Source organism: Beta vulgaris, chromosome 9 (genome assembly GCF_026745355.1).
Source record: "Beta vulgaris subsp. vulgaris cultivar EL10 chromosome 9, EL10.2, whole genome shotgun sequence".
Classification (NCBI taxonomy): domain Eukaryota; kingdom Viridiplantae; phylum Streptophyta; class Magnoliopsida; order Caryophyllales; family Amaranthaceae; genus Beta; species Beta vulgaris.
Window position 1 is genome coordinate 54,508,060 of NC_079210.1, and position 26,413 is coordinate 54,534,472.

Consider the following 26,413-nt stretch of genomic DNA (forward strand, 5'->3'; position numbering starts at 1 on the left):
CCTGCATTCCTTGGGCTTTACTACTAGGTTTACGTCAATTGCTAGAACAATAGTCTTCATCCACTGATTTTGTTTCTCATCTAGATCTTTACAAATGCTACTAAAGTTACTGCATTTTTGTTTTGTTTTCACAAAGACACAAACTTTCTTCCTTGCTAGCATTATGAAACAAAAACAATTTATTGTTGGATAAAATAGCAGAAGGAAATAGAACGCCTGAGAAAAAACGGCAGAAACATCCAGATTACAGAAAGCAAACCCCTCAGGCCTCAACAAGGACTTTTCATAGTACCCCTTGGGGCTTGGGCCTTAGAGCAAATAACACAGTGTCAATCATGGAACATAACAACAACACATGATATATCATCGGCACTTTTTCTTTGTAATGCCTCCTTGACCAGCTGCTCTGCTGCTGCTTGGGCATCGTCGAGCTCCTCGATACAATCACAAGCCTCTTCATTTGACATGACCTGTACCAATCAATATATGATCACATTCAGACAATTAAGATCTACATCATCCATTTATACATGCCACAATACCCGTTAATTCTGACCTACCTTCCAGAGGCCATCGCTTGCCAGCACAATGAACTTTGCATCTGCACCCAACATCTCGATCTTTACATCAGGCTTAGCAGATATATGTTCTTTGAGTCTCCCATCTCCAAAAGCCCTTGTCATTGCAAGCACTCCATCAACACGAGGAATGTTTCCTAATTCAATCATATTTACTTTGTTAGCTGTATCAGCTGATCGCACATATAATCATTCATTAACTTAAAGCAATCCTTAATTCCAACTACTACAACCTGGTCTTTGGAAGACACAACCACCCCTCTCTTCAACAAGCTCCTTTTCCCTTTCTGGTTCATGATCAACTGTTATTTGTTCTATATCCCGTTTTTTGCATAATATTCCACGCGAATCACCAACATTTGCAACAATGAGTCTCTCGCGGTTGATCAAGATAGCCGTGACTGCTGTCGATCCACCTCGTGACTCTGCCACTTTGTCCAAGATCTCTTCATCTGTTTCTTTGTATGCTCTCTTCACAGCTTCCTCTGGATGTTCCCAGAAATCCGGCTACCAATCATGGCATAGATAACTCACTAACCATTGGATATATAAGAATGGGAACATGAGCTGATATTGATACCTGACTCAGAATGTTATTGAAGAGATTCTGTTGCAAATACTCAGCTACATCACGACCAGCATGCCCATCAAAAATTGCATACAAGCCTAATTCTTTGCCACCAATGTTCCTTTTCTTAGCAACAACATAGTCTTCCATTCCATGCTCCATTTTTCCACGGACCATATGATATCCATAGGTCATATGCCACTTTGGACTACGTCCCTCTTCATGCTTTTCGGTGCCTACTGACAATGTCTTACCGTCTTCCTCCTGCAATACAATATCAAATCTCAAGATTTGTGGAACTTAAGCATATCCTACCGTAAGTTCCACTAACAGTAAGTGCTCACCATGGCAACACCTTATACCTTTTCTTTTGGGTGAAAAGTGGGCCCCACAGGGCTCCTATCGTTGGAAACACGGGGGAAGCCCCAGGGGAAGGGGTGAGGGCAGGGGGAGAAGGATTGAAGACCAGACATGCGGATGGTAGAAACTTTACCACTTGAAACCACACAAGCTTCTCCAACACATTATAATTATCAGTTCAGGGAATTGCCCGGAAACAAATAGAAACTTCTGCATGAAAAAAGCAGAGCTTGATGTCTAGAGGGATTATAAAGATCTTACAGTGATGCATTCTACACATACATATATAGCGTTTGTGTTGGTAAAATATAGTGTTTCTGTTGACAACTATATTTAGGGGAGTAAATCATCTAACTACGATTGAATAAGAACAGTGATTAGACGACAAAATGATTGGTACTAATTGATTATGTTATAACCTCTTCGTCATCCTTTGCATCTTGTTCTGGAGAAATCTCACCATCAGGCAGTTGTTCAAAGCTCTGCAATCAATTTCTAAGAGTAAGTATTTGCTAAGAAATTCTTCGATGCACGAAGACAAATACCTGAAAGCCAGCAGAAGCTACATCATCGGCTGCGCTTGATTTCTTTTTCTAATCAGCAATCACCATGGCAACAAGGGTTAGTAGTGATGAACATATCTTGCATCTATAACTAGTTGCCACATACTTCAGTAGCAGTATCTAATCTTAGGATGTTTTTTTTGTTCTTTGTAGTATCTGAGATGGAAGGAGTAGTTACCTTAATTTCTGCGAGGACTTCCTCTATTGCCTGCGGGAAATGATACCAGCAAGTAGTTAAACAAAGGTATAAATTTTATAATAGTCCTCTCCCCCACACCCCCCCTTGTTTTTTGGGTACTTAGACAGGAATAAGTGGTGATGAGATGACAGGTATATTATGTAGTACCTTTCCTTTGAAGGAATCAACATGATCCTCTGAAGTCGACTGTCTTTTGTGCACCTATATCAGTATGATTTATGCATGAGACCAGTGTTACTTCGACACCTTCATTTACCTCAAAAACGACACGACACGACACTTTACTTGGATACTTCATTTTAAATAAAAAACTTAAACTTTTTTCTACAATATAGCCGAGTCGAACACCTGAATACCCGTATTTGATTAGACACTCAATCCGTATCTAAGTAATATTGCATGAGACCCTACACTAAACTACTACTGCTATCTACAAATTACAAGCACACAAATATGAAATGTTATGATACGAGCAGTGTAACATAATTCGCTACATAATTTACTTTTTCAATTCGTAGTTCACCCGAAGTAGGCCGAAAATAGGCAAAAACTGCTCATAATTTACTTTTTTTTATTTGCAATTTCGCGGGGAGATTAAGGAATTATGTAACTGCATATGAGTTTTCTTTTAATTGAATTGTTTAGCTCGGAAAATATGTTCAAATATCATTAACGCATACTACTAATAATTTACTGTATGATGGCACAAAAAAGCAGAAATATACATATTCCATAAATAAATTAAAGAAAAGGGAGTGATTATAAATTAAAAGCTTGGCATACCTTCATTAAATCAGATTAGATAGTACTACTACTACAATATGATGGTGTTCCTCTTTCAGTTTTGCTTGTCTGAAGACCTTAGGCAAAGATGAACTAACTCAAAATTGTTTTAACCAAAAAATTATAGGCATATAGTATTGATCAGCATATAGTGGATTTAACATAACGGTCCAATGGAGTCTCTCTTTCAGTATATGGTAATGTTATGAATAATGAAAAACAGGTGTCACTAAACAATGGATTTTTCTCAGTCCTCATCCTCCAAAATATATATGGGTGGCACTGCCACACTGCCAGCTACCCTTCCTTTTAGTAATTTATTATTACCCATTTGCTACTTCTTTCCTCTTCCACCCCTTGGCCCTTACTAAGTTTTATACTTCCTCCGTTTTTAAATAGAATGTCCATTCTTCCATTTATGTATATACTAAATAAATTATTCGTTTCTTATTTGGTATGAGTCCATCAATTAAAATATTATTCTCTCCGTCTCAAAATATAGTTTATGTTTCATTTTGTACAGTCTCCAAGACGTACCTTTAAAGCATTTCTTATTAGTAAAAAATATAAATGGTTGATATTACGAATTTACGCATTGAGATGAATCTAACAAGACCTCTCATAAATATGTTTTTTTATACATTAGTAAGAATATTTGGTCAAAGTTTTTAAAATTTGCTCCCAAAGTAATTAAAAACATGAACTATATTTTGGGACGGAGGGAGTAGTTTGCTGACGAAGGGAGTATTTAGCATTTATGTTTATTAAGCTCCATTGATGTCTTATATATTGATTTTTCATATAATCATATCCATTAATACTATGTTTTGCTATGAGATTTCTATCTCAATTAGAAGTACATCTCCAAATTGCACTATCAACATTACGGTTAATTATTTTAGATAAAGAGATTATTTATTTTCAAGATAGTGTACTCCAATGGGTAATTGACATCTCAGCAAGTTTAGTGACTAAAACAGGATACTTATCCTTGTATTATTTTGGAGGTCAAAGAAAACTATACGCAAGAACAAAAGTTAGTTGCACAAATGATTACTGTCAAACATAAATAACTACAAAATGTTCATTGAATTACATGAGACCTCAAATTATACAAATTATACAGAATTATGTACATGAATTGGTTGAACTTCAAAGGAACCAGAAGTGCTAATAATATTATCTACTGAAAAAAAAGTGGTTGAACTTACATACTCATCAATCATCTTATTCTTTCCCATTTCCATAAACAAATCACTTCCCTTTGAATAATTTTGCTCAACTGCAAAAAGAGACGCCACATTAGATGATCTGATTCCTTCTAATGCGCATGCAACTTCTTTCATAGTAGGCCTTTGCTTCCCACTCAAATTCAAGCAACGTTTTGCAAGATTTGCAGCCATTTTTACCTCTTCTTCCTTGGCTTCATCTACAACTTGTGCATCTAGAATTCTTTGTAAACATGAATATGATGTTTCAAAGTGGGAAAGGAACTCATTTGCCAACGCTTTCCATCCTCCGGTTTCTGTCTTAGAGATCGGCTTTACACCTGTTAGTAGCTCAACAAGAACTACACCGAAACTATAAACATCACTCTTTTCTGTATATTGATTTGTTTGAAAGTACTCGGGATCTAGATACCCAAACGTGCCTTGCACACGCGTAGTCAAGTGAGTTTCATCAATCATCATCGCCCTTGAAGTGCCAAAATCTGATAACTTTGCTCTATATTTCTCGTCTAAAAGTATATTGGAAGTTTTGATATCTCTATGATAGATAGGTGTAGATGATGATGAGTGCAAATATGCAAGAGCACCTGCTGTTTCGGCAGCAATTTGTAAACGCATTTTCCAAGTAATCTGGAAGTCTTCGTTAGGATTATGAATATGCTTAGCAAGCGTTCCATTTGGTATAAACTCGTACACAAGTAAAGGAACTTCTGTTTCTAAGCAACAGCCTAGTAATTTAACCACATTCCTGTGGTTGATTTGGGATAGAATAACTACCTCATTTATGAAGTGCTCCGATTGGTTCTTATCGATCTTCTTAGGCTTCTTAATAGCCACCACTTTTCCGTCAAGCAACATGCCTTTGTAGACTGTACCATGACCTCCATGCCCGAGAACTCTGTTTGAGTTAAAATTGTCAGTGGCTTTCTCCAATTCACGCGCTGTGTATACTCTTGTACTTTCTACAATACCACTTTCAGAGATCATCTGTTGTTTCAATAGTAAACCGCCATTTCGTTTAAAGAACATAGTTCTTTGCTTGATTTGCCTCCATCTCTTAACTAAATGGTACAAGCCGTAGCAAAAAAGAAGTAACACCACTGACCCCAAAGCTATGTTAAGCCCTGTAAAAATGTGTTCCATTCACCAATCTTTTCAGTATCTTCGAACATTTCTAGTCTAATTAAAGAATAATAACTACGTACGTTGGTGTTCTTTACCTAAAATCGGTGCAGAAGTTATCGTCAATGGCCTCTTTTTGCAGTCGAGTGATGAATGGTTTGTTCCCAGTTTGCATGGATCTTTACACACAAATGAAAAAAAAAAAGATCTATTTAGCAATGCATATGATGAACCAGCAGATAGACCTAAATGAACAAAATATGAGATTCAGAGATTGAAGTTCATGAATTACCTTGGCAACCATTAAAAATGTATGGATTTCCTTCAAAACCATCTTTGCAGGTACATATATTAACGCATTGAACCTCATCATAATAACCACAAAAAGGTTTACAGGAGTAAGCACTATTCTTTTGGTTATTGCTATCAGAAATTCCTTCAGGTAAAGCTGGGGGCATCCAGTGCAATATAGTCGGCACTAAATCATCTCTTGCGAGTCTTTCAGCTGCAGCCAACTCCTTTGGTGGCTCTAAGAACCTTTCCATCAACGCGACATCTACACAAGTTTGATTTGTGCTGATAAAACTATTTCTTAGAGCCATCTGATAAAAATCAATCCCTAAGTACTGTTGATCTACTGATATTAAACAACACCCAACTCCATCACAACGACTGCTCCTGCTCTTTCTCTCTTCTGCTGCAGAACTATTGTTATTTCCCTTGCAAACTGAAGAACAACCTCCAACTGTTTGGCCCTTTCGATCCATTAAAATGGAAACCCCTGGACAACCCTTGACCACCAACTGGTTCCTTGCAGTCGACATCCTAAAAGGACTTCTATCCATGTCCATCAGCACTACTTTTTGTGAAGTACATATGTTTTTCCACGGAGTTGCAACTTCTAGTCTCAGATCAGGGATATCACAATTACCACTTGAACAGCTTCTTATGTTCAAAATCTCCACGCCCAATGAGTTCAGTATCGGTCTTTCAGCACCTGAGGAAGAAGTAGAAGAAGAAGAAGATGAATTGCAAACAATTTCATACGATGGATCATAGTAGCAACTAGTACCAATTCCAAATGGAAACGGAATTTTGACAGTCGAATTTTGACAGCTTTCTTGGCACCCAGGCTTTGCTATTGGTATGCCTCCTTTAAGATCAGCTGATGAAGATGCAACTATAATTACTGCTGTTACTAACCACAGTGTTGAAATTAACTGATACAATGCTAATATGGAAACCATAGTATTCTCAGGCTTATGAAGAGGTTTGTAGATGGTATGTTCATATATACTCTTATCTTCCTTCCACCCCTCTTTCATTACCTGGAACATTCCTTTAATTTGTTCTTCCAAGAAGGCACTAAAACTCTTAGTACTGCACACTTTTATGATCTAATGTAGACAGTAAAAACAAAAACTTTTCATAAAATACACTTGAAGGAGGATTAAATTCAAAGTCATCATTGTATGTTCTTTAGTTCACACTTCAGATGGTTTTCTTTTCTTTTTGAAAACAAAGCTCAGCTTACCTACCATTCCACTACTTTTGACTTATGTGGCTTTGTTTTCAAAGTTGCATTTCTTAATTATATTAAGATAGCTTAGACAGATTTCTGAGTGGGTTAAGACTCATAATTGAAATTAAAGTTTATATTATTGAAGCCTGGCCACAAGAGGAATAGCAAATGAGTTTTTACTGCATTACTAGCTAATTATAAACTCCACATGATATGGACAATTAAACTAGGCGAAGACATCCTTGGTTAAAGTACAATAAATTGATAATTATATTGCAAAATATCCTAAACTTAGAGAAAATTTTACATATATTATACATCACACCCCTTGCCCTTGGTGATAATGTGAGCAAACTGATAATAGATAGGCACATGTGGAACAATCTGACCTAAAGCAACTTTTTCCTAAACAAAATGAATATCAATCTTATAGTCCACATAGATTTAGGTCAGATTAATATCTAAATCTCATATGAACTAGCAAAACTCATAACTGGGTAATCTAGAAAACGGGAGGTGCAACAATTAATCGCTTTTGCTAGTATATGAACTTTAATCTCAATTCTAAATTGTAATTTCAAACAGTAATCCACCCGCTCACATGTCCGGGGATATATATCTATGTTACTCAGACACAGATTGAGTGTCTAATCAGATACAGGTGTCCAAGTGTCCGACTCGCTATTTTGTAGAAAAAAAAGTCAAGTTTTTAGTTTGAAATAGTATCCAAGTGTCATGTCGGACACGACACCCCGTTTTTGAGGTAAAACGAGCGGAAGTGTGAACTAAAGAAAGTATATGCCATGTTCATATAATGATCATCCTGCTGTAAATGTTGTTATTAGACCGTGTTTATATTATATAAACACGGTTACATCATTTTTAACTGTTTAGATCAGACAGGTGTGTTTTAAGTAGTTACAAAACGTTGCCTTAATAGCACCTTCTATGGAAAAACATCTTATAGAGGGGAAGAAAAAAACAGAGATTAAAAAACAGTATGAATTAGCTTACCAGCTAAGCATCTACAAACCTTTAGAAACTAAAATTTCCAAATTATCAGTGTATCAGTTCATCTCAACATTTTGGTTAGGAATACAACTGATAGTAGTTTGCATCTTCATTAGCTCATCCTAATTGCTAATACATTCCATGGTACAAAACCATTTGCAAGTCATCATCTTCTTCTTTTTCAGGTCTCGAAAGTCCGATCCCATTCTAAAATCTTTCGGCGTGGAGGTTTTGAGTCTGAGAAGCTGTCCTAGAGGTAACAATTATATCCCTGATCTAATACTAGAAGTAGCAAATCCATGGAACAGCATATGTGCTTCAGAAAAAGAAGTTATGAATGACTTGGATAAAAGCCTTTTTAAGATAACTTCAGAAAACCAATTAGTAGTCACTAGTACTCAAGAGTTGTCCAAGTGTTTCCACTTTAATGAATCAAAAATGGTGTAAAAGATAAGAGCATTGCAACTAATAAAAACTAGAAGTATCTAATATGACTCTTAGCATCTTTATCTTTTGATCTACTTGATAGAATAATGAAATTATACAGTGGAGCTCTAAAACTATCTCTAGACATGAAATTGTATTCACAATACAATGAGATGTAGTAATCTATCAGTACCTGCAAATTAAATCGAGTTGTGCACGAGTGGTCGGTTATCAAAGGAGCCTGAAGTGCTAATCATGTTGTTTGCTGAAAAGAATGTGGTTGAACTCACATAGCCATCATTCATCTTTTCGATTTCCAAAATCAAATGATCGCCTCCCTTAAAAGCTTTTTGCTCATCAACTACAGTGGGGATATTGGATAATCTGATTCCTTCTAATGCATTTGCAACTTCTTTCATTGTAGGCCTTTGCTTACCATTCAAATTTAAGCATCTCTTTGCCAGATCTGCAATGACAATTAGTTCTTCTTCCTTGGCTTCCTCTACAACTTGAGCATTTAGAATATCATGTAAATGACCGGTTTCTAGATAGAATAGGAACTCCTTTGCCAGACCTACCCATTCTCCCAATTCAGTCTTTAAGACTGGCTTTATACCAGTTATTAGTTCAACGAGAACTACTCCGAAACTATAAACATCACTTTTTTCAGTGAATTGGTTTGATTGGAAGTACTCGGGATCTAGATATCCAAACGTGCCTTGTATACGAGTTGTGAAGTGTGTTTGATCAATCATCATGGTCCTTGAAGTCCCAAAATCCGATAGTTTTGCTCTATATTTGTCATCCAAAAGTATATTAGAGGACTTGATATCTCTATGATAGATAGGTGTAGAAGACGATGAGTGCAGATATGCAAGAGCCCCTGCAGTTTCAGCAGCAATTTGCAAGCGCATCCTCCAAGTAATTTGGAAATCTTCGTTAGGATTGTGAATATGCTCTGCAAGCGTTCCATTTGGTACAAACTCATACACAAGTAAAGGAACTTCTGTCTCTAAGCAACATCCTAGTAATTTGACCACATTTCTGTGGTTGATTTGGGACAGAATAACTACCTCATTTATGAAATGATTCGAGTGATTCTTATCTACCTTCTTAGGCTTCTTGATGGCTACCACTCTTCCATCAAGCAACATGCCTTTATAGACTGTACCTTGACCTCCTTGGCCAATAATTCTGTTACTGCTAAAATTTCCAGTGGCCTTCTCCAATTCACGAGCTGTGAAGACTCTTGTACTCTGAATAACGGCACCTTCAGATGCCATTTGCTGCTTTAACATCAAACCACCATTTCTCTTAAAGAATTTAGCTCTTTTCTTGATCTGTATCCATCTCCTTACTAATCGGTATGAGCCATAGCAGCAAAGAAGTAACACTACCGACCCTAAACCTATACTGAGCCCTGTAAAATTGCATCATGAGTATATTAGTAACCCAAAATCGTTCTGCTGATTATTGCTTAATTAATGCTTGGAATACTTACTTACCTAGGACTATTGCTGAAGTTACCGATGACCTCTTTTTACATTTAAGGGAAGAATGGTTCGTGCCAAATTTGCATGGATCTTCACATACAGGTAAAAACAATCAAATTAGCAATGGCAATGATGTCGATGTGTCTGACAGATACTAAAACAAGAGCACATTAAGGAAATAATGATGATGCTAATTAATTAGTTATTACCTTGGCAACCATCAGAAATGTATGGATTTCCTTCATAACCCTCATTGCAGGTACAGATCTGAGCACACTGAGCTTCATCATAATAACCACAAAAGGGTCTGCAAGAAAAACTTCTAGGATTTTGGTGGTTATTAGTAAAGTTTTCTTCAGGTAATGCAGGAGGCATCCAGTACCATACAGTTGGTACTTGATCATCTGTTAATAGTATTCTTTCAGCAGCAGCAATCTTCTCCTCCGGGTCTACAAACTTCTCCATTAAAGCAAACTCCATGCAAACTTGACTGGTGTCAACATAGCTACTTCTTAACGCTATCTGATAAAAATCGACTCCCAAGTACTGCTGATCTACTGACATCAAACAACACCCAATTCCATCACAGCTAGTCAGTGTACTAATATTGCCTTTTCTCTTATCTTCATCTGTCGTGTTACCTCCTTGGCAAACAGTAGAACATCCCGCAACTGTTTCACTCTTTCGGTTCATCAATATGGGAACCCCTGGACAGCCCTTCACCACTAATTGGTTTCCTGAAGTTGACATCCTAAAAGGGCTTTTATCCATGTCATATATCACTACTTTTTGTGCAGTACATACGTTATGCCATGGAGTTGCAACTTCTAGTCTTAAATCAGGAATATCACAGTTACCACCTGAACAAGTTGTTATGTTCAGCACCTCCACGTCAAAAGAACTCAGAATAGGGGTTTCGGCACCTGACAAAGATGTATTGCAAACGATTTCATACCATGGATCGGAGTAACAATTGTCACCAATGCCAAATGGAAATGGAACTTTGACAGTTGAATTTTGACAGCTTTCCATACACCCAGGCTTTGCTATTGGTATGCTTCCTTCAGGTTCAGGATCTGCTGATGCTGGTAGAACTGCTCCTGCTAGACACATCATTAAGACGAATCGACATAATACTACTGATAAGCAAATCATTATGTGTTCCTTAAGAATCAGGGAAATAAAGATAAAGGATTTGCACATGCAAAGCTTTAGTTCTTTCTTTTAAGGTCAAAACATTTTTGTTTTAGTAGTGAGACATCATGTTTGACTTAACTGTGGAGGTGAAAGTTTAGAGGGGATGTATATGTTGACCAATTAATTCCCTATGAGTCCATTCTGTGGTATTATTTTGAATTATCTGAACAAACAAGACCTATTCCAAGCAGACACATATTGATCACAACTTTAAAAGATCTTGCTAACTTGTGAAACAGTCAACTTTAAATTCAAGCTTGTTTTTGAGAGCTTTAAGGTTTGCACTCTGCTACTGACTTCATCTAGAATGATGATGTCAAACAGAACAGATGTTTCCGTGTGCAAAAGGAACTCCATTTCCAAAGTTCACCAACCAATAAACATCTCATATTAACAATCTCATACTTCCTCCGTCCTAAGAGAAGTGCTTCACTTATTTCCGAAAGAATGAAGTATATACAATTTCGACTATGTTTTGTTTTAGAGAGTTACAAATTACAAATATTACTGGGGATGGAGCCATCCTACTAACATTCCCAACATTTATTTATTTGTCTGGGGGCCAGATGAGATCTACCATGTTTGGAGGGGGAGCTCATTGCCTCCAATGAATTTTGTAATTTGGGGAATTTTTTCATAAAGTTAATATAGCTTGGCCCCAGTAACAAATTTAAATTATGATTTGATCCTTATAAATATAGGTTTCAGTTGGAGTATTTTCTAGATCCAATATTGTTTACTAGTACCAAAAGATAAAGTCACCTCCTTTTTCCCCTAAAAAAACAAAAACAAGGTAGCTCAAAAGTGCTGAAAATCTAGAATTTTTTGTCCAAAACTATCTTTAGTTTCAAGTTTTTTTGCGAGAAACTACCTTATAAAAAGATTATTGTACCAAACTATTTTACTTTTACCATTTTGTTATTGACAGCTACAGAGTCCAACGTTGACTTTTGTTTTTTCCGGATTTTTAATGTCACATTATATCACTTGATATCTCCAACCCCTTTTTTAATTTTCCCCACCATAATTTCCCATTTCCCTGTTTGCACGCGCTCTATCTCTCATATCTCTTTGAAACTTTGTACCACCAATCCACCATTAAATTCCTCTTCTACTTAAACTAAAATTGAAACAATCACCCTCCTCAATCACCTTACGAGTCTCCTCGAATCTCAAGCAATTTCCACAAGGTAATTTTATTTTTCCCACCATTTTGAATTGAAAAACACAAAAGTCAACACTGAAAATCGGCATAAGGTAGCTGTCAACAACAAAATTATGAAAGGTTGTTTGGACACATTTTTTTATAAGGGAGTTTCTCGCAAAACTTGAAAGTTAAAGATAATCTGAGACAAAAAATCCAAAAATCTATGACACATAATGATTGCACCATATAGCAATATAACCTTCGGCAATACTCCTATGTAGTAATTTTTTAGTTAATACCACAATGAAAATGGAATTTACAATTGTAGTAGAGGTCCTTCGAGAATCTTCTACATTAACTACCATATGTACTCCACTGTCAAAAAGAAAAGAAACTACAACATATACATGCCTAAGAAAATTGAGAGCTAAACACCAATAAACTCCAAGAATATTAATATTGCAGTAAGAGTAGAACGTTAGATTGAACCTTGAATAGTTGAATGTTACGTGTTAGCAAGTCACGAAAAACAAAGAGAAAATATTTAGACAGATTCCAATAATGCTAGCAAGTTTCACCCACAACTTTGAAGTATGGGAAGATCATTATGCTGTAGAATTAGTAATATCTGCACCATTGACTAGCAGAAGAAAAAGATACCAAAAAAAACACTACTTTTTGACAAATAAAGAACATCCGCATGGAATATGGATGGTGGTGTTTTATTGAGATTGATCTTGCTTTAAAAAGAAGGATCATGCAACACTTGAGTTGAGGTTGACATTTTTTTGAGCTCCACACACCAGCTCAACAGTCCACCTAACACTTCATTTTTCTCAAAAGTTAGCTTGGTGCTTGCTTGTTCAACTCTTGCAGGATGTTTTAGATCAAATCCCATCTATAGCAAATAACATGCTAGAGCCACCGGCCATCACCGCAAATTAGATTCTCCAGACGCGAGGATGTGCATCATGCATCAAACTCCCAAAAGCATGTACAATTTAAAGTAAAAGATTACACGGTTAAAAAAAAAAAGAACGCATCTCATCTTCATTTATAAAAGAAAATACAGTTCATATTCATAAAAAGAACATATTGTAAACGTACACAGTAGTATGGTAAAAGAATTTATAGGTAATAATGAATAATCGCAAGTGTTCACCTTCTTGTAAAATGCCATAAGAAAAAGGAGATAATAATAGTGATACCAATGAGGATAACAATGGCCTTCCACCTTCCTACTGTGTTATGAGAGGATGGCCACGCATTTTACTTTCCTTTCTAAATTCTGACACATTCCAAACCCACAAAAGTCACAAAGTTGCTGGGACAACTGATTGAGCTAAACCAGTGGCTGCTACATAATTATAGCCTTATAGGAGGGGCAATCATAGACATCGGAAAAAAATTAGTGAAAATAAACATCATGATTAGTGTCCCCTAAGGCTTAAAGCTCCTTTAAATAGAAATCTCAAGAAGGAAGATGTCCCAGTCCTAGTCCCACCACCATTTTGTATTCTTGTCCCATTACTTCATCAGGCTTCAACTCCTTCTTTTGGCTCCTTCCATTTCATCCACTAACTTCTTTTCTCTCTAGTCTTTTCCAAGTCTACAGATTCCCCACTCCCCCTAATCAACCTTACAAAGTATACTTACTATAAAGATACTGCTACACTGGGTAAATAGATAGATAAATATTACTCCGAGAAAGTATTTTCAGCATCTAGACAAACCATTAGCACTGCAGAAATACATAGTACTTGCAAACCTAAGCAGCTCTTCTCTTTCCATTATGCAAAAAGTGGATACTGAGGGTCATCAGGTTTCAATGCCTTCTACCCCAGTCACAACTCCTGGGGCTCCCCTCTTTCGAGCTTTCGAGGCAGAAGTACCTAAAAAGAAGTCCCTTCTTAGCAGGGGATCCAATTGTTTTAGTGTTGATACTTGGCCTAATGAGGAGGGGGGCTTGCCTGCTGTCACCTGCAGCATTACAATGCCCCCTCCCCCTGTCCCTCTGGCAAAGAAGGTAATTTTCTTTACTCTACTTAACCCTTGGTCAGAACCTCTGAAACACAGACAACTTTACTCGCAAATTTTAGTCTTTTGCGGAGACACAACGAGGGAGGAGGGCAATTTCAAACAAAACCTGAAATAAAATATAACATACCACACAGAACACAAAAATTTTGTTTCTTGTCAAGAAAAAAATAAGGGGAATTGAGTTATCCAGAAAATATATTCCATTGTATATCAAAAGATCAGAGATTAAAAAAAAAAAAGATTGAATAACAGATAGGACCTTCATTTGACTCAACCTCGTTTTCACTTTGCTGTCCTCCAATCTTCCATCTAACTGATAACTGTCAAATTAACCAGGTGGTGGCAGAGTTCGTTGGTACCCTAATACTTGTCTGTGCTGGGGCAGCCACTGCTATTGTGAATCAGAAGACGCAAGGATCAGAGACACTTATCGGCCTTGCTGCTTCCAGTGGCCTCGCAGTCATGATCATCATCCTCTCCACGGGTCACATCTCCGGTGCCCACCTCAATCCATCCGTCACCATTGCCTTTGCTGCACTGAGACATTTTCCATGGACCCAAGTAAGAAACAACTTCAAAAACTATGATCTTCAAACTACATTAAGCAAAACACTCACGAAATTCACAAGTATATGTGTGAGTCTGTGTAACTATTTTCTTTATTTAATTTCATAGGTGCCAATATACATTGGAGCCCAGATATCAGCATCTTTATGTGCATCATTTATTCTCAAGGGGGTTTTCCACCCCATTATGAGTGGAGGAGTAACTGTTCCTTCAGTGAATTATGTTCAAGCTTTTGCTCTAGAGTTCATCATCGCCTTCAATCTCATGTTTGTCGTCACTGCAGTAGCCACCGACACAAGAGCTGTAAGCACTAAGCATTATAGTTTTTTTGTTTCTAACTTTAGGCCTCTGCAAAGATCAGGCTTTCCCTTCTGATATTACAATAATGATGACAATAAAATAGAACAAATTTTCTTCTGATATGAAGCCAACAATCCCAAGAAACAACGTGAGTTATAGATCTCACATCAGCCTAGACCAAGTTCCGAGACACTACTTGTCTAGTCCTCTTGCTCCAAATCATTTGCCTACTTCCCAAAAACAGGAGTTGTATATAGTATTAGTAATTATTAGCTTAATTGCACATACTGTCACATTTTAAAAATTATCTATCAGTCAGACATTTCGTCCCTGAATTTTTTCTCTTTGGAGCTCCCTCCTTCCCACAAAGAAGTTCCTTGATACTATTCTAAAAGAAGTTAGGTATGGTTTACATAGTTAACTAACACAAGTCTAAAAGGAGTGCAAGAAAAATATACCAGATTAGTACCAAAAAAGTAGGACCCTATGCCAAATTAGTATTGGGAAAACAAAACAGCTACAATAGGTATATTTAGAAAAATACCATAAGTCATATAGGCGTATAATAGTATAATCTTGCTTGAATTGTCACCAATTCTATTCCTATATCTTTGCTTTCTGGACATTTCTAGGTGCTTCTACTAGTATTTTGGGCTGAAATATATTTAATTTATACTGAATTTAACAATCAAATGTATATGTACTAGCAATTATGGAGCATGATAAATATAATACAGGCTTTCTATGAGAAGACTTATGACAATAGTTTGAAATAAATAAATAAAAGGGATGGAGGAAATACCAGTTCACCGCTTTTTAGATAAAAAGTAAAATATTTAAATTAAATAATGATACCTTTCTCTTACTCTTCTTTTCCCTCTACATCCACACATTCATTACCCTGGGATACAGAGAGTAATAATGATACCTTTCTCTTACTCTTCTTTTCCCTCTACATCCACACATTCATTACCCTGGGATACAGAGAGTAATAATCATTAGATGCACATATCCAGGAGTCCATACCGAATCACTCGTGACAAGGAAGTTGTATCTAGCCTCTCCAATATTTTAAAGACTTCAGAGCAAATTGCAAAGTGAACCTTAAGTTGCTTCCTAGAGAGCAAATTAAAATAAACGTACTGAAACAAGCACGGAAAGAGAGAATTTTAAGGTCAATAGCACAATAAGGAAAGGACAACAGATAACTAAGTTTACAATTGCCACCCTGGAATCAACAATAGAGAACTAAGAATATAAGCAAATTCAACAATGCAAATAACTTCTAGCAACAAAAAAAATGATGCCAATAATTGTGATACCAGCACATGTATGCTAACCAACAGCCCAGAAAACTACAGTCACTCATTTCCCTGCATATTACTGACAAACATCATTGAGTTCCAATTGATGCTAGTGAACCATAAGAAATGAGCGTCTTCTGGAATTTAACAACATAAAAGAGCCAAAATAAGAGTAATCTAATAACACAAGTGAGCCAAAATAGACTGAAACATTTATGATGTCGTGCAGGTGGGAGAACTGGCTGGAATTGCAGTAGGGGCAACTGTCATGCTCAACATCCTCATAGCTGGGTATGCCACTACCATTCCAAATCTTAGTCCATTTGCAGCAATACATTTAAATATTTAGCAAATAAACAGTCAAATTATCAGATTACCATCTCAAAAGATATTGAAGTCAGAGAATTGATATCCTAAGTAAGGAAGGTTTGAATTTGATCCTTAAAGATCATACCTAAATTGAATCAAACGTCGGAAGTACGAGGAGTAGGAACACATATTGAAGTGGATATAACAAATATTTCTATTTTTGAACTTGATGCACACTTCCCGCTTTACTGGAGTTTCTAATAGACAACTTCAAAAAGTTCAAGAAGCTTTAAGTCACAGGGAAATACTTCTTTCTGTTTTTAATGGTTAAAACAATTTCAAGACATGGTATTATTAGTTTTAACATAAGGGTTATGCTAACCATATCCCTCGGCGATATATATAAGCATTAAAAATTCCAGAATTAGTATCGAATTGAGAATATATAACAAAATAGCATGTGGTACTACTAAATGTTCAATACTTCTAATTTTAGCTTCTCAAGCACATCCCTTAGGCCTACATTGAATCATTAATGAAGAAGATAAAAGACATGTATTAATGTTTGTTGAAACCAAGTAAAACCATAGTCTCAAACCAAGTAAAAGGTATGTGTCAAGAACTAAACCATTTCTTCTGTGGAAAATCAGAGATACTTCAGAAATGGAAAGAAAAACACTCACTTAGAATTAGAAGTGACTCGGTAAGTGAATGAAATTCATTTGGACTGTTTAGTTCCAGAATAAGGAGAAGGCCAATATAAAGACATTGTTTTAACTTTCATATGTCATCATTTACATCCATACTAGAATGTACAAGTTGCAAATAGAGAATACTGAATAAATTATGCTCACGCATGTCATGATGAAACCATGTCATTGCACACCATCAGCTGTAGTGACATTTTCTTTCCATTATAAACAGGGAAGCAAATGTCAAGATGAACTGACATAACAGATTACATGTGCAAAACCACAAGTCAAATTTCCACATGAAGGACTATTACATATTACCTCCCCTTTTGATTTAGTTGTACCACAAGTCAAAGTTGATATTATGATTCACGAAACCAAATAATGAATAATATCTTACAAGATCTTACATGACTATGTTTTTCCTTGTGTTAATAATAGAAGGAGATGGAAGTTGAATATATGAATAGTATCAAAAGTCGATATGGTATAACTAAAATAAATGGAGGAAGTATTAGTTACATAAAAGGACTATTGAATCCAATAAATGAGCAGTCAGATCATTGAATATATAGAACTGATCACAGAGCATATAACTGCAAGTTATTAAAGTTTAACTTTGGTTTCTCCTATAGACCTGCTACAGGAGGTTCGATGAACCCAGTAAGGACACTAGGGCCAGCCATAGCTGCAAACAACTATAAAGGCATATGGATCTACTTTACTGCCCCATTCCTAGGAGCTCTTTGTGGGGCTGGTGTCTATTCCGCTATCAAGCTGCCAGAGGAAGACGAAGATGCCCTCAAGCAGCCTTCAGCAGCAGCGAGCTTCAGGAGGTGAATTATTCAAAACAAAAGCTGGTGGTTTTCTTTGAGAAGGTTGCAACTTGCACCTAGTTGTTGTAATGTGTGCATTGTAGATGGTAGAATGTGAATTACAAAAGAATGAGAACAATTAGTAGAATGGGAGATAACCTTTCTACAGTTGATTGGAAGGTTATACATTTGTGTTAGTGCAATGTCAAGATCCTCACGGAAGGTGAAACAATGATGAATTGTGATTCTTATGCAAGAGTAGTCCCCGTCATATAACATCATTTCTATTGTCAGCTATATATATGAGTTCATATGAGAATGCATACTTGCATGAGAAATGAGAATCTAACGTGTGAGAATGAATTTTACGTGTTATAACTCTAATGAGCAAGTGATGTAACTCCAAAAAGAAATACTAGGAAAAAAATTCGAAAAAATGGGCTCAAAGTTTTCCCAGGGTATAACTCTAATAAACTAAGTGTTGTAACTCTATCCAATCGTGTGATTGAGATTCATTCTCATTTTTCATCTAAAGAGACATTATCACCTAAAAATCAACAAATAATATAAAAAAGAAGTGAAGAAGTAAACAAGCAAAAATCGAATATAACAGTTGTTTTGAAAAAAAAGCAAGATCTGATGGTTGAGAAAACAGTTGCAAACTGACCTGGACAAGGAAGTGATAATAAAGTGTAATAAGAGCCCTTGGAAACTTCAATTCTGGACATAAAAATGAATAGAGTAGGTGAGCTTGAATTCTAAGTCAAACGGAAGTAGAAGCATGGCACAAGTGACAAGTTATTGAAGTATGTGACTTTTTATATTTTTTTTATCCATATGAGCCACGAAGACAGTACAAAATAAAAAAAAAAAAGAGGGGATTCGAACATACACAACACCTCAATCTTAACCACTATGTCAAGACATCTTTGTTATCGGAGTATGTGATATTGAAATGCTTAGGCAACAATATTGTGAGCCGACGAAATTAAGACTATTACTCTATAAATTGCAATTGCGATTACAATATAGACCTAGAAATGTAAGTAGCTGATTAACAGCAAGTAATTGAGACCTGAACAAAGTATGAGATCAAACAAGAGCCACCAGTCTTTGTCCTGCAGATGTTGCTGTATCAGCATGAGTTTCATCGATTTTTGACTTGGAAGAATGAGAGAAGTAGTAATTGTAGAGAGAGAGCAGAAAAGCAGCAATGAAGACGCCAACAACATCGGCAGCAGCGTCTTTAAACGAGGCTCCGGAAGAACGGAAGAAGCCGAAATGGTCGGCGACTTCTTTGGCGGCTCCGGCGAGGAGAGAGAGAAAGGAGGCTAACAAGAGGGAGTGTTTGCGAACGAAAGAGCGATAAAATTGGCATCGGTATCGGGAGAGAAGGAGAGAGAATAACAGAGTGAGAGAGAAGCAGAGCAGGACGTGGTATCCCTTGTCCGGTGATCTCCATAAGTCCTGCCTCTCCTCCATTTCCTAATTCTTTATGTCGTCCTCTCTCCAGTTAACTACAACTTTTTTGCTTCTAACTAATGCAATTTCCTTCTTTTTTTTTACTCCCACCATTATTTACTTTCTCCGTCCTTTTTAGTTGTTACATTTATTTCAGCGTACATACCACGGAAATATGTAGGGATTATGGGAAAATAAAGCAATAAAGTAAAAAATAATTGTTTTTTATATGATGAAAACAAAAATAAGTAAAAAGCTAAATAATATGTGGATACTACATACTAGGAGTCTGTTCTCTCCGACATAAAACAAATGAACTGAATTGAATTGAATTAAACTGAAATGATTACAACTGAACTAAACTTATTACAATTGAACTGAACTGAAATGAATTAAATTATAAGTACTTCATCCGTTTCATATTACTCGCTACACTTCTCAATTCACGGACTCTTAGACATTTTTTTGGAGAACAGAGAGATAAAGAGTAAAAAGAAAAGGAACCCATGTAAGAGGAGAGAGATAGAGATAGTTTATTGCCCATAAAAGGAAGTGTAGCAAGTAATGTGAAATTTCCCACAATGGAAAGTGTAGCGAGTATTATGAAATGGAAGAGGTAATAGAAATGATAGTTGGAGTTGAGAATTAAACTGAAATGCAATTGAGCTGAATTGAACTTAATTGCAACTGGACTAAGGGCCTGTTCTCTTTGGCATAAAACAGCTGAACTGAACTGAACTGAACTGAATTGAACTGAACTGAACTGAACTGAACTGAACTGAATTGAACTGAACTGATCTGAACTGAACTGAACTGAATTGAACTGAACTGAATTGAAATGAATAGTGATATGTGAGAGTAAAAGTATTGTCAAGAGCTGAGCTGAGCTGAACTGAACTGAACTGAACTGAACTGGTCTGAACTGAACTAGTCTGAACTGAACTGAACTGATCTGAACTGAACTGAACTGATCTGAACTGAACTGAATTGAACTGAACTGAACTGAAAATAAGCTGGGGAGAACAGGCCCTAAATTGAACTGAACAAAGAAATATCTAGCAACTAAACTAGAAATATTTAACAGCTCAATTCAGCTAAAAAAATGGTAAAATATAGCAACTAAAAAAATGACGAAAGTAGTACTATTTAGTAGCTGAGAGATAAATAGAGAGATTAAAAAAACCAAAATAATTTAGTGTTGCAACCTTGCAATTGCAGGTATATAAGAATGTAGGAAATTTTTAGCCCCATCATTTGTCATTTTAGGATCATTTCTTAGATGTATCATCTCAAACACACGACAGATATTTCCGCATCTCCAAAAGTGTGATTGCCAACTTAGGTGTTGTTTGGTTGGAAGCTATTTTCCTTGAAAATACAAATTCCTAGGAAATACATTATGGGTGTTGTGTTTGGTTGGAGGGAAATGAAAGAAACATTGGAAATACAAATTCCAAGGGAAATAGAATTTCCCATGAAACATGGAAAATCTCTCACCACGCCCCCCCTTGGTGAGTAATTTCCTAAGAAATGTAATTTCTTATGGTGTGAACCAAACAATTTTGTCTAATTCCTAGGAAATTAACAAGGGAAAGAATTTCCCATGAAATGTAAATTCTCATAGGGAATTACTTTCCATATGAACCAAACGAGGCCTTAGACTGCCATCAAATATGTTCTTCCATTGATGATCATGAGACATGCAAAACTCTCCAAACAAAAACTCTCCATTTCCAAAAAACAAAATGTTTAGTACATGCTAGCTATTACAACAATTCTCAATTCTAAATACGCATACTATGGGAAGCCTAAGTCATCTTAGCAATCAACTCATTTATATGTTCCTCGCGATTTCCTGAGTCTCCCCCATTCTTAAATGAATTTTTCTTGCCTAGGAATCCACCTTCGGGCTTGGCAAGGGAAAAGGGCCATAGAAAACGAGTTACATCCTTGAAATGTCGGCCAACAGAGAAAATTTCGTGAACCACATCCTCGAGACATAGAATACCATGCTTGCCCAGTGCCTGAACATGAAAAATTTACATCTATCATGTACTGTAAAAATATTGAGGAGAGAAGGAAATGGCAACTTGATAGCAATAAGATGTAGTCTATGATTCGGTTACCTGCTCAATGATGTTATTGTCTGTCAGCGGAACCTTTTCCTTCTCCAACTTCGCGAGACCCTTCTTATAGATGAGGTCCCTCACATTCTTAAGACTTGGATACCTACAAATGGTAATACAGCTTTAATGAGTAGTAAACGATATAACATGAAGGATGGCAAACATTCTTCATCCTGGCCCTATCGAACCAGTCACTTCCGAATGAATAAGAGTTCTCTTTCTCGATCGAAAGAACCAACATCGAATGGCCAAGCTAAGAAGAATCGAATCATCGCCCGAAAGAAAGTTCCTTAATGCAAGCACTCAGTAAGTCAACTACCTTAATTAAGCGTTGGCTTTCTTTCCTAGATGGAGAGAATCCGCAAGTAGGAATAAGAGCATTGGGGGGGGCTGCAGTTAAGAAAGTCATGAAGGGAACAAAACTCATGGAAGTTACAAAAAGCATAGATCGCAGAAAAGAGCTCATTTCTTGGGGTTCATATTTGAATTGCTCTGCTCCCCCCACCTCAACAAGAGGAAAGACATGGGAATTTTGGGAACAAGCAAGGGAATGATTGAGCTGCACGAAAGCCTCCAGCAGGGCTAACGCGCATTCGTTTTCTTGCTTTTGAAGTTAAGACTGACTACGAGCTAACTAATTGAATGGAATACCTTGTTTCTACGAACAATATACCTAATACTACCAACTAGGCATTTGTTTGAACCATTATGCATTACGTATCGAACAAATTTCAATCTAATAAATAGAGAATTTTTGAACATTATGCCTCGAGTATTGAACATATTTCAATCTAATAATGCACAAAGGCAAGCAAAATCCACCAGTATCTTCTCATTTCAATTAGTATACAAATGGAAATCAGATAGAAAAATCCATATTAAAAGACAAAACAGCATTCAGAAAACAACAAACACGGTATAAAAAAAGATGATAGAAGAATGCAGCACACTGCACACAGGTGAAATTATTACCCGTAAGTTACATATGGCTCCACCTTTTCCAGCATCTCTAAAGTCCCTTGTGTTGCTTTTAGAAAAACACCGCTGCATATCCTCCTTAACCCAAAGGACTTCAAAATCTTCTGAATTTGTGGGTGAAGGGGTTTTTTACTGAAACAAAGAAATGAAATAAATAACTAACAAATAAAAAGTATATGGCAGAAATTGAACAAAAGTAAAATGAGCAACAAAAGAATACCCTTGTATTCTGATAACAAACAGTAAATGCGATGACGGTGTCATGGATATTTTCCTCCTCTTTACTCTCTGTTTCATCTTGACCAAATCCAGTTCCTAAAATCAAAATTCATCAAAACATCATCTAATCATGTATAGAATACTACTTTAAGGGAGCGTTTGGTATGATTAATGGCAACAAAATGGAAAGGAATTGTTAATTTTAAGGGGTCATTTGGTTCATTATTTTTGGGTTTCAAGAAATGGAATCAATTAATGATTCTCTTTCTTCTTGTTTGGTTCAACCCCACATCAATCCCTTACCATTAATTGATGGTAATGGATTCCCCTAATTTGTTACCTTCCCCTCCCCCCTCCCCCCTCCAGTAACAAAATCCATTACTTGAAGTTTCCGTTACTTGGCTTGAACCAAACATTCAATAAAGGTAACCATTTTTGTTACCATTCCCTTTCTGTATTTGTATCCATTCCCTTTCCATTTCATATATTGAACCAAACGACCCCTAATAGTTGTTTGGTATACTAGTAGAATAGAAACAACTGAGAGGTTTATGATTGAAGAAAGAAACGTGATTTGTAACAAATGGAGGATTGTAAATCCCTCCGAAAACGTTATTTGTTACATAACACTCAGTACCAAACAATTAAAAATAAAAACTCTTATTTGAATCCGTTTCCTACATCAAATTTTTATATACCAAACACCCTCTAAAACTTAAAACAGAACCCCCTAACATATCATAATTCATAAGAAACATAAATACAATCTTCTCTAATCTGTAGAGAAACATAAACAATCTAAAGAAAACAAAATATAGAAAGCTTACTTTACTTCTGTATTCCTTGATGTAATCCTCAGGTCTCTTAAAAGCAAGCTTCTTGTTTTCTTTGATTTTCCATTGCCTCTCTAACAATTGCTGCCTCCTTCTGATAGCCCACTCCTCACTGTGTTTCCTTTTCTTTAACACAGTCTCCTCTATGTAATTTAGCTGCTGATTCTCCTTTTCCGCCATTCTTCAATCTAATCAAACGCACAATAACTGTAGCACCGGATACCGCCACCCGAGACTAGAAGAGAAGGAAGATGGAGGGATGGAGCTAGGGTTTTATTTTGCAGAATTATGTCCGTCTCATTCTCATCGTAATATCTAGGGTTTTTAGTTCCTTTCTTTTCTTTCCTAAACTCTTTAAAACATTAACTTTTTTTTATTATTATTAGTAATAGGAAAATTTTGGAGGTGATCATGGGCCGGTTTGGGTTTGGGTTTGGGTTCGGGTTGGGCCAAAATCCGGAACAATTTTTTTGCCTAAAACCCGCTAATTCTGGCCGAGTCGATTAGACTTTTCAAGCCAAATCGAGTCGGGCAAAAAAAAAAAGACTGAAAAGTCGTTTTTGGCTTGCCCAAAGCAAAAAAAATTCGGTCCGGGTTCGATCGTGAGCCAAAAAATTCTACTCAGACCCGTCCAAAAATCGGGTCGGGCCGGGCTTGAGTTGATCAACTCTAGAAAATTTGGCTGAAACCACCTTTTAAATACAAGTTTTTGCGAGAAACAACCTTCTAGAAAAAATCTAGTAAAATAAGACCTTATGACTAATTTTTTTGCGAGGAACAATCTTGACCCATTTTTCGGGTGTTGACCAACCATTTTGCGGCTTCGACTCACTAAAACTAAACATGGGAAGGCACATAACCCACTTTTCTTATTTTTCAACTTGATTTCCCTTCATATACTGATGAGTCAACATTGGAAAATATTTGGTTAATGTCGAAAAAATGGATAAAAACAGGATTGAAACATAAGAGACGCAGTTTACGTGTACTCCACATGTTTGGTTTTAAGTTTTAACGAGTCAACACTGAAAAATGCTTGGTCAATGCCGGAATATAGGTCGAGGTTATTCCTCGTAAAATGTTTTCTTCTTAAGGTTTTCTTTTGCCAGATTTTTTTAAAAATATTGTTTCTTGCAAAAAATATGTATTTAAAATATTATTTTTGATTTTCCTTAAATTTATTCAAGTAAACCAAAAGTTATAGGAGGTGGCGTCCAACACCCGATCTCTTTACATCAATTTTCTTGTAGCTCTCTCTATACCAAAAAAGATCAATTAAAAATAGTTATATTTTTATCTATTTATGGAAAAATTAAGTTGTGTCTTTGGCTAGAAATATATACTACCTCCGTTTCTTTTTAATTGTTACACTTTGACATTTTACACTATTCACAAATTGCACTTTGACCCTCGTTTGTGATTTATACGTGAGTAAAAACATAGTCATGTGGGATCTTGTTAGATTCGTATTAGTATGTATTTTATTAATATGTAGTTTTTATATTTTTTACAAGTACAAAATTAGAGATATAAAGGCTCAAAGTAGTGCATCGGCATGCGTGAAAAGTGTAAGTGTAACAATTAAAAAGAAACGGAGGTAGTATGTGCAGAGGCGAATTTAGGATTATTAATTTGAGGGAGTTCATATAAATCGACATATAGTTTCAACGCATGAATTTTTTCTTTTCAAAATCCTCGTACTAATATTAATTGTTACAAATATTTTTCAATATCGCATTTAAATATTTAGGATTAATTAAATAAACGACAAGAGTTGGACATAAAATATATAATGTAAGGTTGTTTTTATAAGGAATGAAGATAGAAAATAGATAATAGGTAGTGTAAAAAAAAAGCCATTGATTACCAGAAAAAAAAAGGAAAAAAATAGAGAAAAGAAAAGGCCACATGGCAAAAACTAATAGCATTGATTTAAAAAAAACAAAAAAGGGTATCAGCATCTCAAAGTAAAATGTGGAGTATTGATTTTTTGGAAAGAATGTAATGTTTTGATAGTAAGAGTTTTGAAATCCAACTCAGTCTGGTTCTAACATAATAATATGCATCCATAATAAAACTGTCAAGACCCGTTCCACTAGATCAATGCTTTGAATATATAAGACTGCACATAAGCTCTCATTGTGTAACAAATAAATGACTTTCTATAAACAAAGTTAATTATTATAGAAAGAGTACACGCTAGTTACTAAGAGTATTTCTTAAAATCATTGTGTTTTATGAGCTTCGTATCCAAAGTACATAGAATGGAAACAAGTGAAATTTTGATGATTTTGTAATTAGCGAGTAGTTAATACTTAATAGCATGTTTCTCTAAATAAAATTAGCCGATGCGTCTTAAAAGATGATGCATACAAGTTAAGTGAAAAAGTCTATTACAATATGCATCTAGAAGATGATGCATACAAGTTAAGTGAAAAAGTCTATCCATAATTTTTGCACATGCGAAAGATATATGTGGCCTCTAGTAGTGAAAAAATAAAAAACTTAACCACCTACACCAATTTATCTCCACATCTTTAGGTGCTTACAAACTGATTTTGACAATCACAA

At 36.0% G+C, this 26,413-nt stretch overlaps 5 protein-coding genes across 12 annotated transcripts; 1 reads left to right on the top strand and 4 right to left on the bottom strand.

The window, feature by feature from the left end:
• Positions 1-161: 161 nt before the first annotated feature.
• LOC104904887 (probable protein phosphatase 2C 28) lies at positions 162-3,234 on the bottom strand. Of its 7 annotated transcripts, none has more exons than XM_048636856.2 (9): positions 3,052-3,232; positions 2,416-2,469; positions 2,248-2,277; positions 2,052-2,093; positions 1,926-1,988; positions 1,159-1,410; positions 812-1,085; positions 561-715; positions 162-470 (listed from the first exon to the last, which is right to left on the bottom strand). In XM_048636856.2, the coding sequence occupies exons 1-9, from the start codon at positions 3,055-3,057 to the stop codon at positions 330-332; spliced, it is 1,017 nt and encodes a 338-aa protein (XP_048492813.1). In that variant the 5' UTR covers positions 3,058-3,232; the 3' UTR covers positions 162-329. The 7 variants fall into 7 exon arrangements, with proteins under 7 accessions (XP_048492813.1, XP_010691602.1, XP_048492818.1 ...); XM_010693300.4 differs by having other exon boundaries at positions 2,052-2,099; XM_048636861.2 differs by lacking the exon at positions 1,926-1,988 and having other exon boundaries at positions 3,052-3,234.
• Positions 3,235-4,070: 836 nt separating this feature from the next.
• Positions 4,071-7,250, bottom strand: LOC104904891 (wall-associated receptor kinase-like 6). The gene is made up of 3 exons (XM_010693309.4): positions 5,695-7,250; positions 5,501-5,581; positions 4,071-5,404 (listed from the first exon to the last, which is right to left on the bottom strand). The coding sequence occupies exons 1-3, from the start codon at positions 6,737-6,739 to the stop codon at positions 4,170-4,172; spliced, it is 2,361 nt and encodes a 786-aa protein (XP_010691611.1). The 5' UTR covers positions 6,740-7,250; the 3' UTR covers positions 4,071-4,169.
• An 876-nt stretch (positions 7,251-8,126) lies between these two features.
• LOC130590026 (wall-associated receptor kinase-like 6) lies at positions 8,127-11,057 on the bottom strand. 2 transcript variants are annotated; one of them, XM_057391892.1, is made up of 4 exons: positions 10,064-11,057; positions 9,867-9,944; positions 8,555-9,781; positions 8,127-8,251 (listed from the first exon to the last, which is right to left on the bottom strand). In XM_057391892.1, exons 1-3 carry the CDS (start codon positions 11,055-11,057, stop codon positions 8,562-8,564), a joined length of 2,292 nt encoding a protein of 763 aa, XP_057247875.1. In that variant the 3' UTR covers positions 8,127-8,251; positions 8,555-8,561. The 2 variants fall into 2 exon arrangements, with proteins under 2 accessions (XP_057247875.1, XP_057247874.1); XM_057391891.1 differs by lacking the exon at positions 8,127-8,251 and having other exon boundaries at positions 8,304-9,781.
• Positions 11,058-13,990: 2,933 nt separating this feature from the next.
• Positions 13,991-18,522, top strand: LOC104904889 (aquaporin NIP6-1). Its single transcript, XM_010693306.3, has 5 exons — positions 13,991-14,224; positions 14,575-14,799; positions 14,914-15,108; positions 16,639-16,700; positions 18,046-18,522. Exons 1-5 carry the CDS (start codon positions 13,991-13,993, stop codon positions 18,248-18,250), a joined length of 921 nt encoding a protein of 306 aa, XP_010691608.1. The 3' UTR covers positions 18,251-18,522.
• A 2,873-nt stretch (positions 18,523-21,395) lies between these two features.
• LOC104904892 (60S ribosomal protein L7-2) lies at positions 21,396-24,176 on the bottom strand. The gene is made up of 5 exons (XM_010693311.4): positions 23,837-24,176; positions 23,011-23,105; positions 22,785-22,922; positions 21,813-21,915; positions 21,396-21,710 (listed from the first exon to the last, which is right to left on the bottom strand). The coding sequence occupies exons 1-5, from the start codon at positions 24,020-24,022 to the stop codon at positions 21,495-21,497; spliced, it is 738 nt and encodes a 245-aa protein (XP_010691613.1). The 5' UTR covers positions 24,023-24,176; the 3' UTR covers positions 21,396-21,494.
• Between the last annotated feature and the right edge of the window lie 2,237 nt (positions 24,177-26,413).

Coding starts and splice junctions, on each gene's coding strand:
- LOC104904887 (XM_010693300.4), bottom strand. Junction 1,989..2,051: donor TAGCTTCTGCTGGCTTTCAG/GTATTTGTCTTC, acceptor AATTGATTGCAG/AGCTTTGAACAACTGCCTGA. Junction 1,086..1,158: donor TCAATAACATTCTGAGTCAG/GTATCAATATCA, acceptor CATGATTGGTAG/CCGGATTTCTGGGAACATCC.
- LOC104904891 (XM_010693309.4), bottom strand. CDS start 6,739: ATGTTCCAGGTAATGAAAGAGGGGTGGAAGGAAGATAAGAGTATATAT. Junction 5,582..5,694: donor CATTTTTAATGGTTGCCAAG/GTAATTCATGAA, acceptor TTGTGTGTAAAG/ATCCATGCAAACTGGGAACA. Junction 5,405..5,500: donor AACTTCTGCACCGATTTTAG/GTAAAGAACACC, acceptor ACATTTTTACAG/GGCTTAACATAGCTTTGGGG.
- LOC130590026 (XM_057391892.1), bottom strand. CDS start 11,057: ATGTGCAAATCCTTTATCTTTATTTCCCTGATTCTTAAGGAACACATA. Junction 9,945..10,063: donor CATTTCTGATGGTTGCCAAG/GTAATAACTAAT, acceptor CTGTATGTGAAG/ATCCATGCAAATTTGGCACG. Junction 9,782..9,866: donor AACTTCAGCAATAGTCCTAG/GTAAGTAAGTAT, acceptor GCAATTTTACAG/GGCTCAGTATAGGTTTAGGG.
- LOC104904889 (XM_010693306.3), top strand. CDS start 13,991: ATGCAAAAAGTGGATACTGAGGGTCATCAGGTTTCAATGCCTTCTACC. Junction 14,225..14,574: donor CTGTCCCTCTGGCAAAGAAG/GTAATTTTCTTT, acceptor CAAATTAACCAG/GTGGTGGCAGAGTTCGTTGG. Junction 15,109..16,638: donor TAGCCACCGACACAAGAGCT/GTAAGCACTAAG, acceptor GATGTCGTGCAG/GTGGGAGAACTGGCTGGAAT.
- LOC104904892 (XM_010693311.4), bottom strand. CDS start 24,022: ATGGCGGAAAAGGAGAATCAGCAGCTAAATTACATAGAGGAGACTGTG. Junction 22,923..23,010: donor TTTGTTATCAGAATACAAGG/GTATTCTTTTGT, acceptor TCTTTGTTTCAG/TAAAAAACCCCTTCACCCAC. Junction 21,711..21,812: donor ACAATAACATCATTGAGCAG/GTAACCGAATCA, acceptor TTTCATGTTCAG/GCACTGGGCAAGCATGGTAT.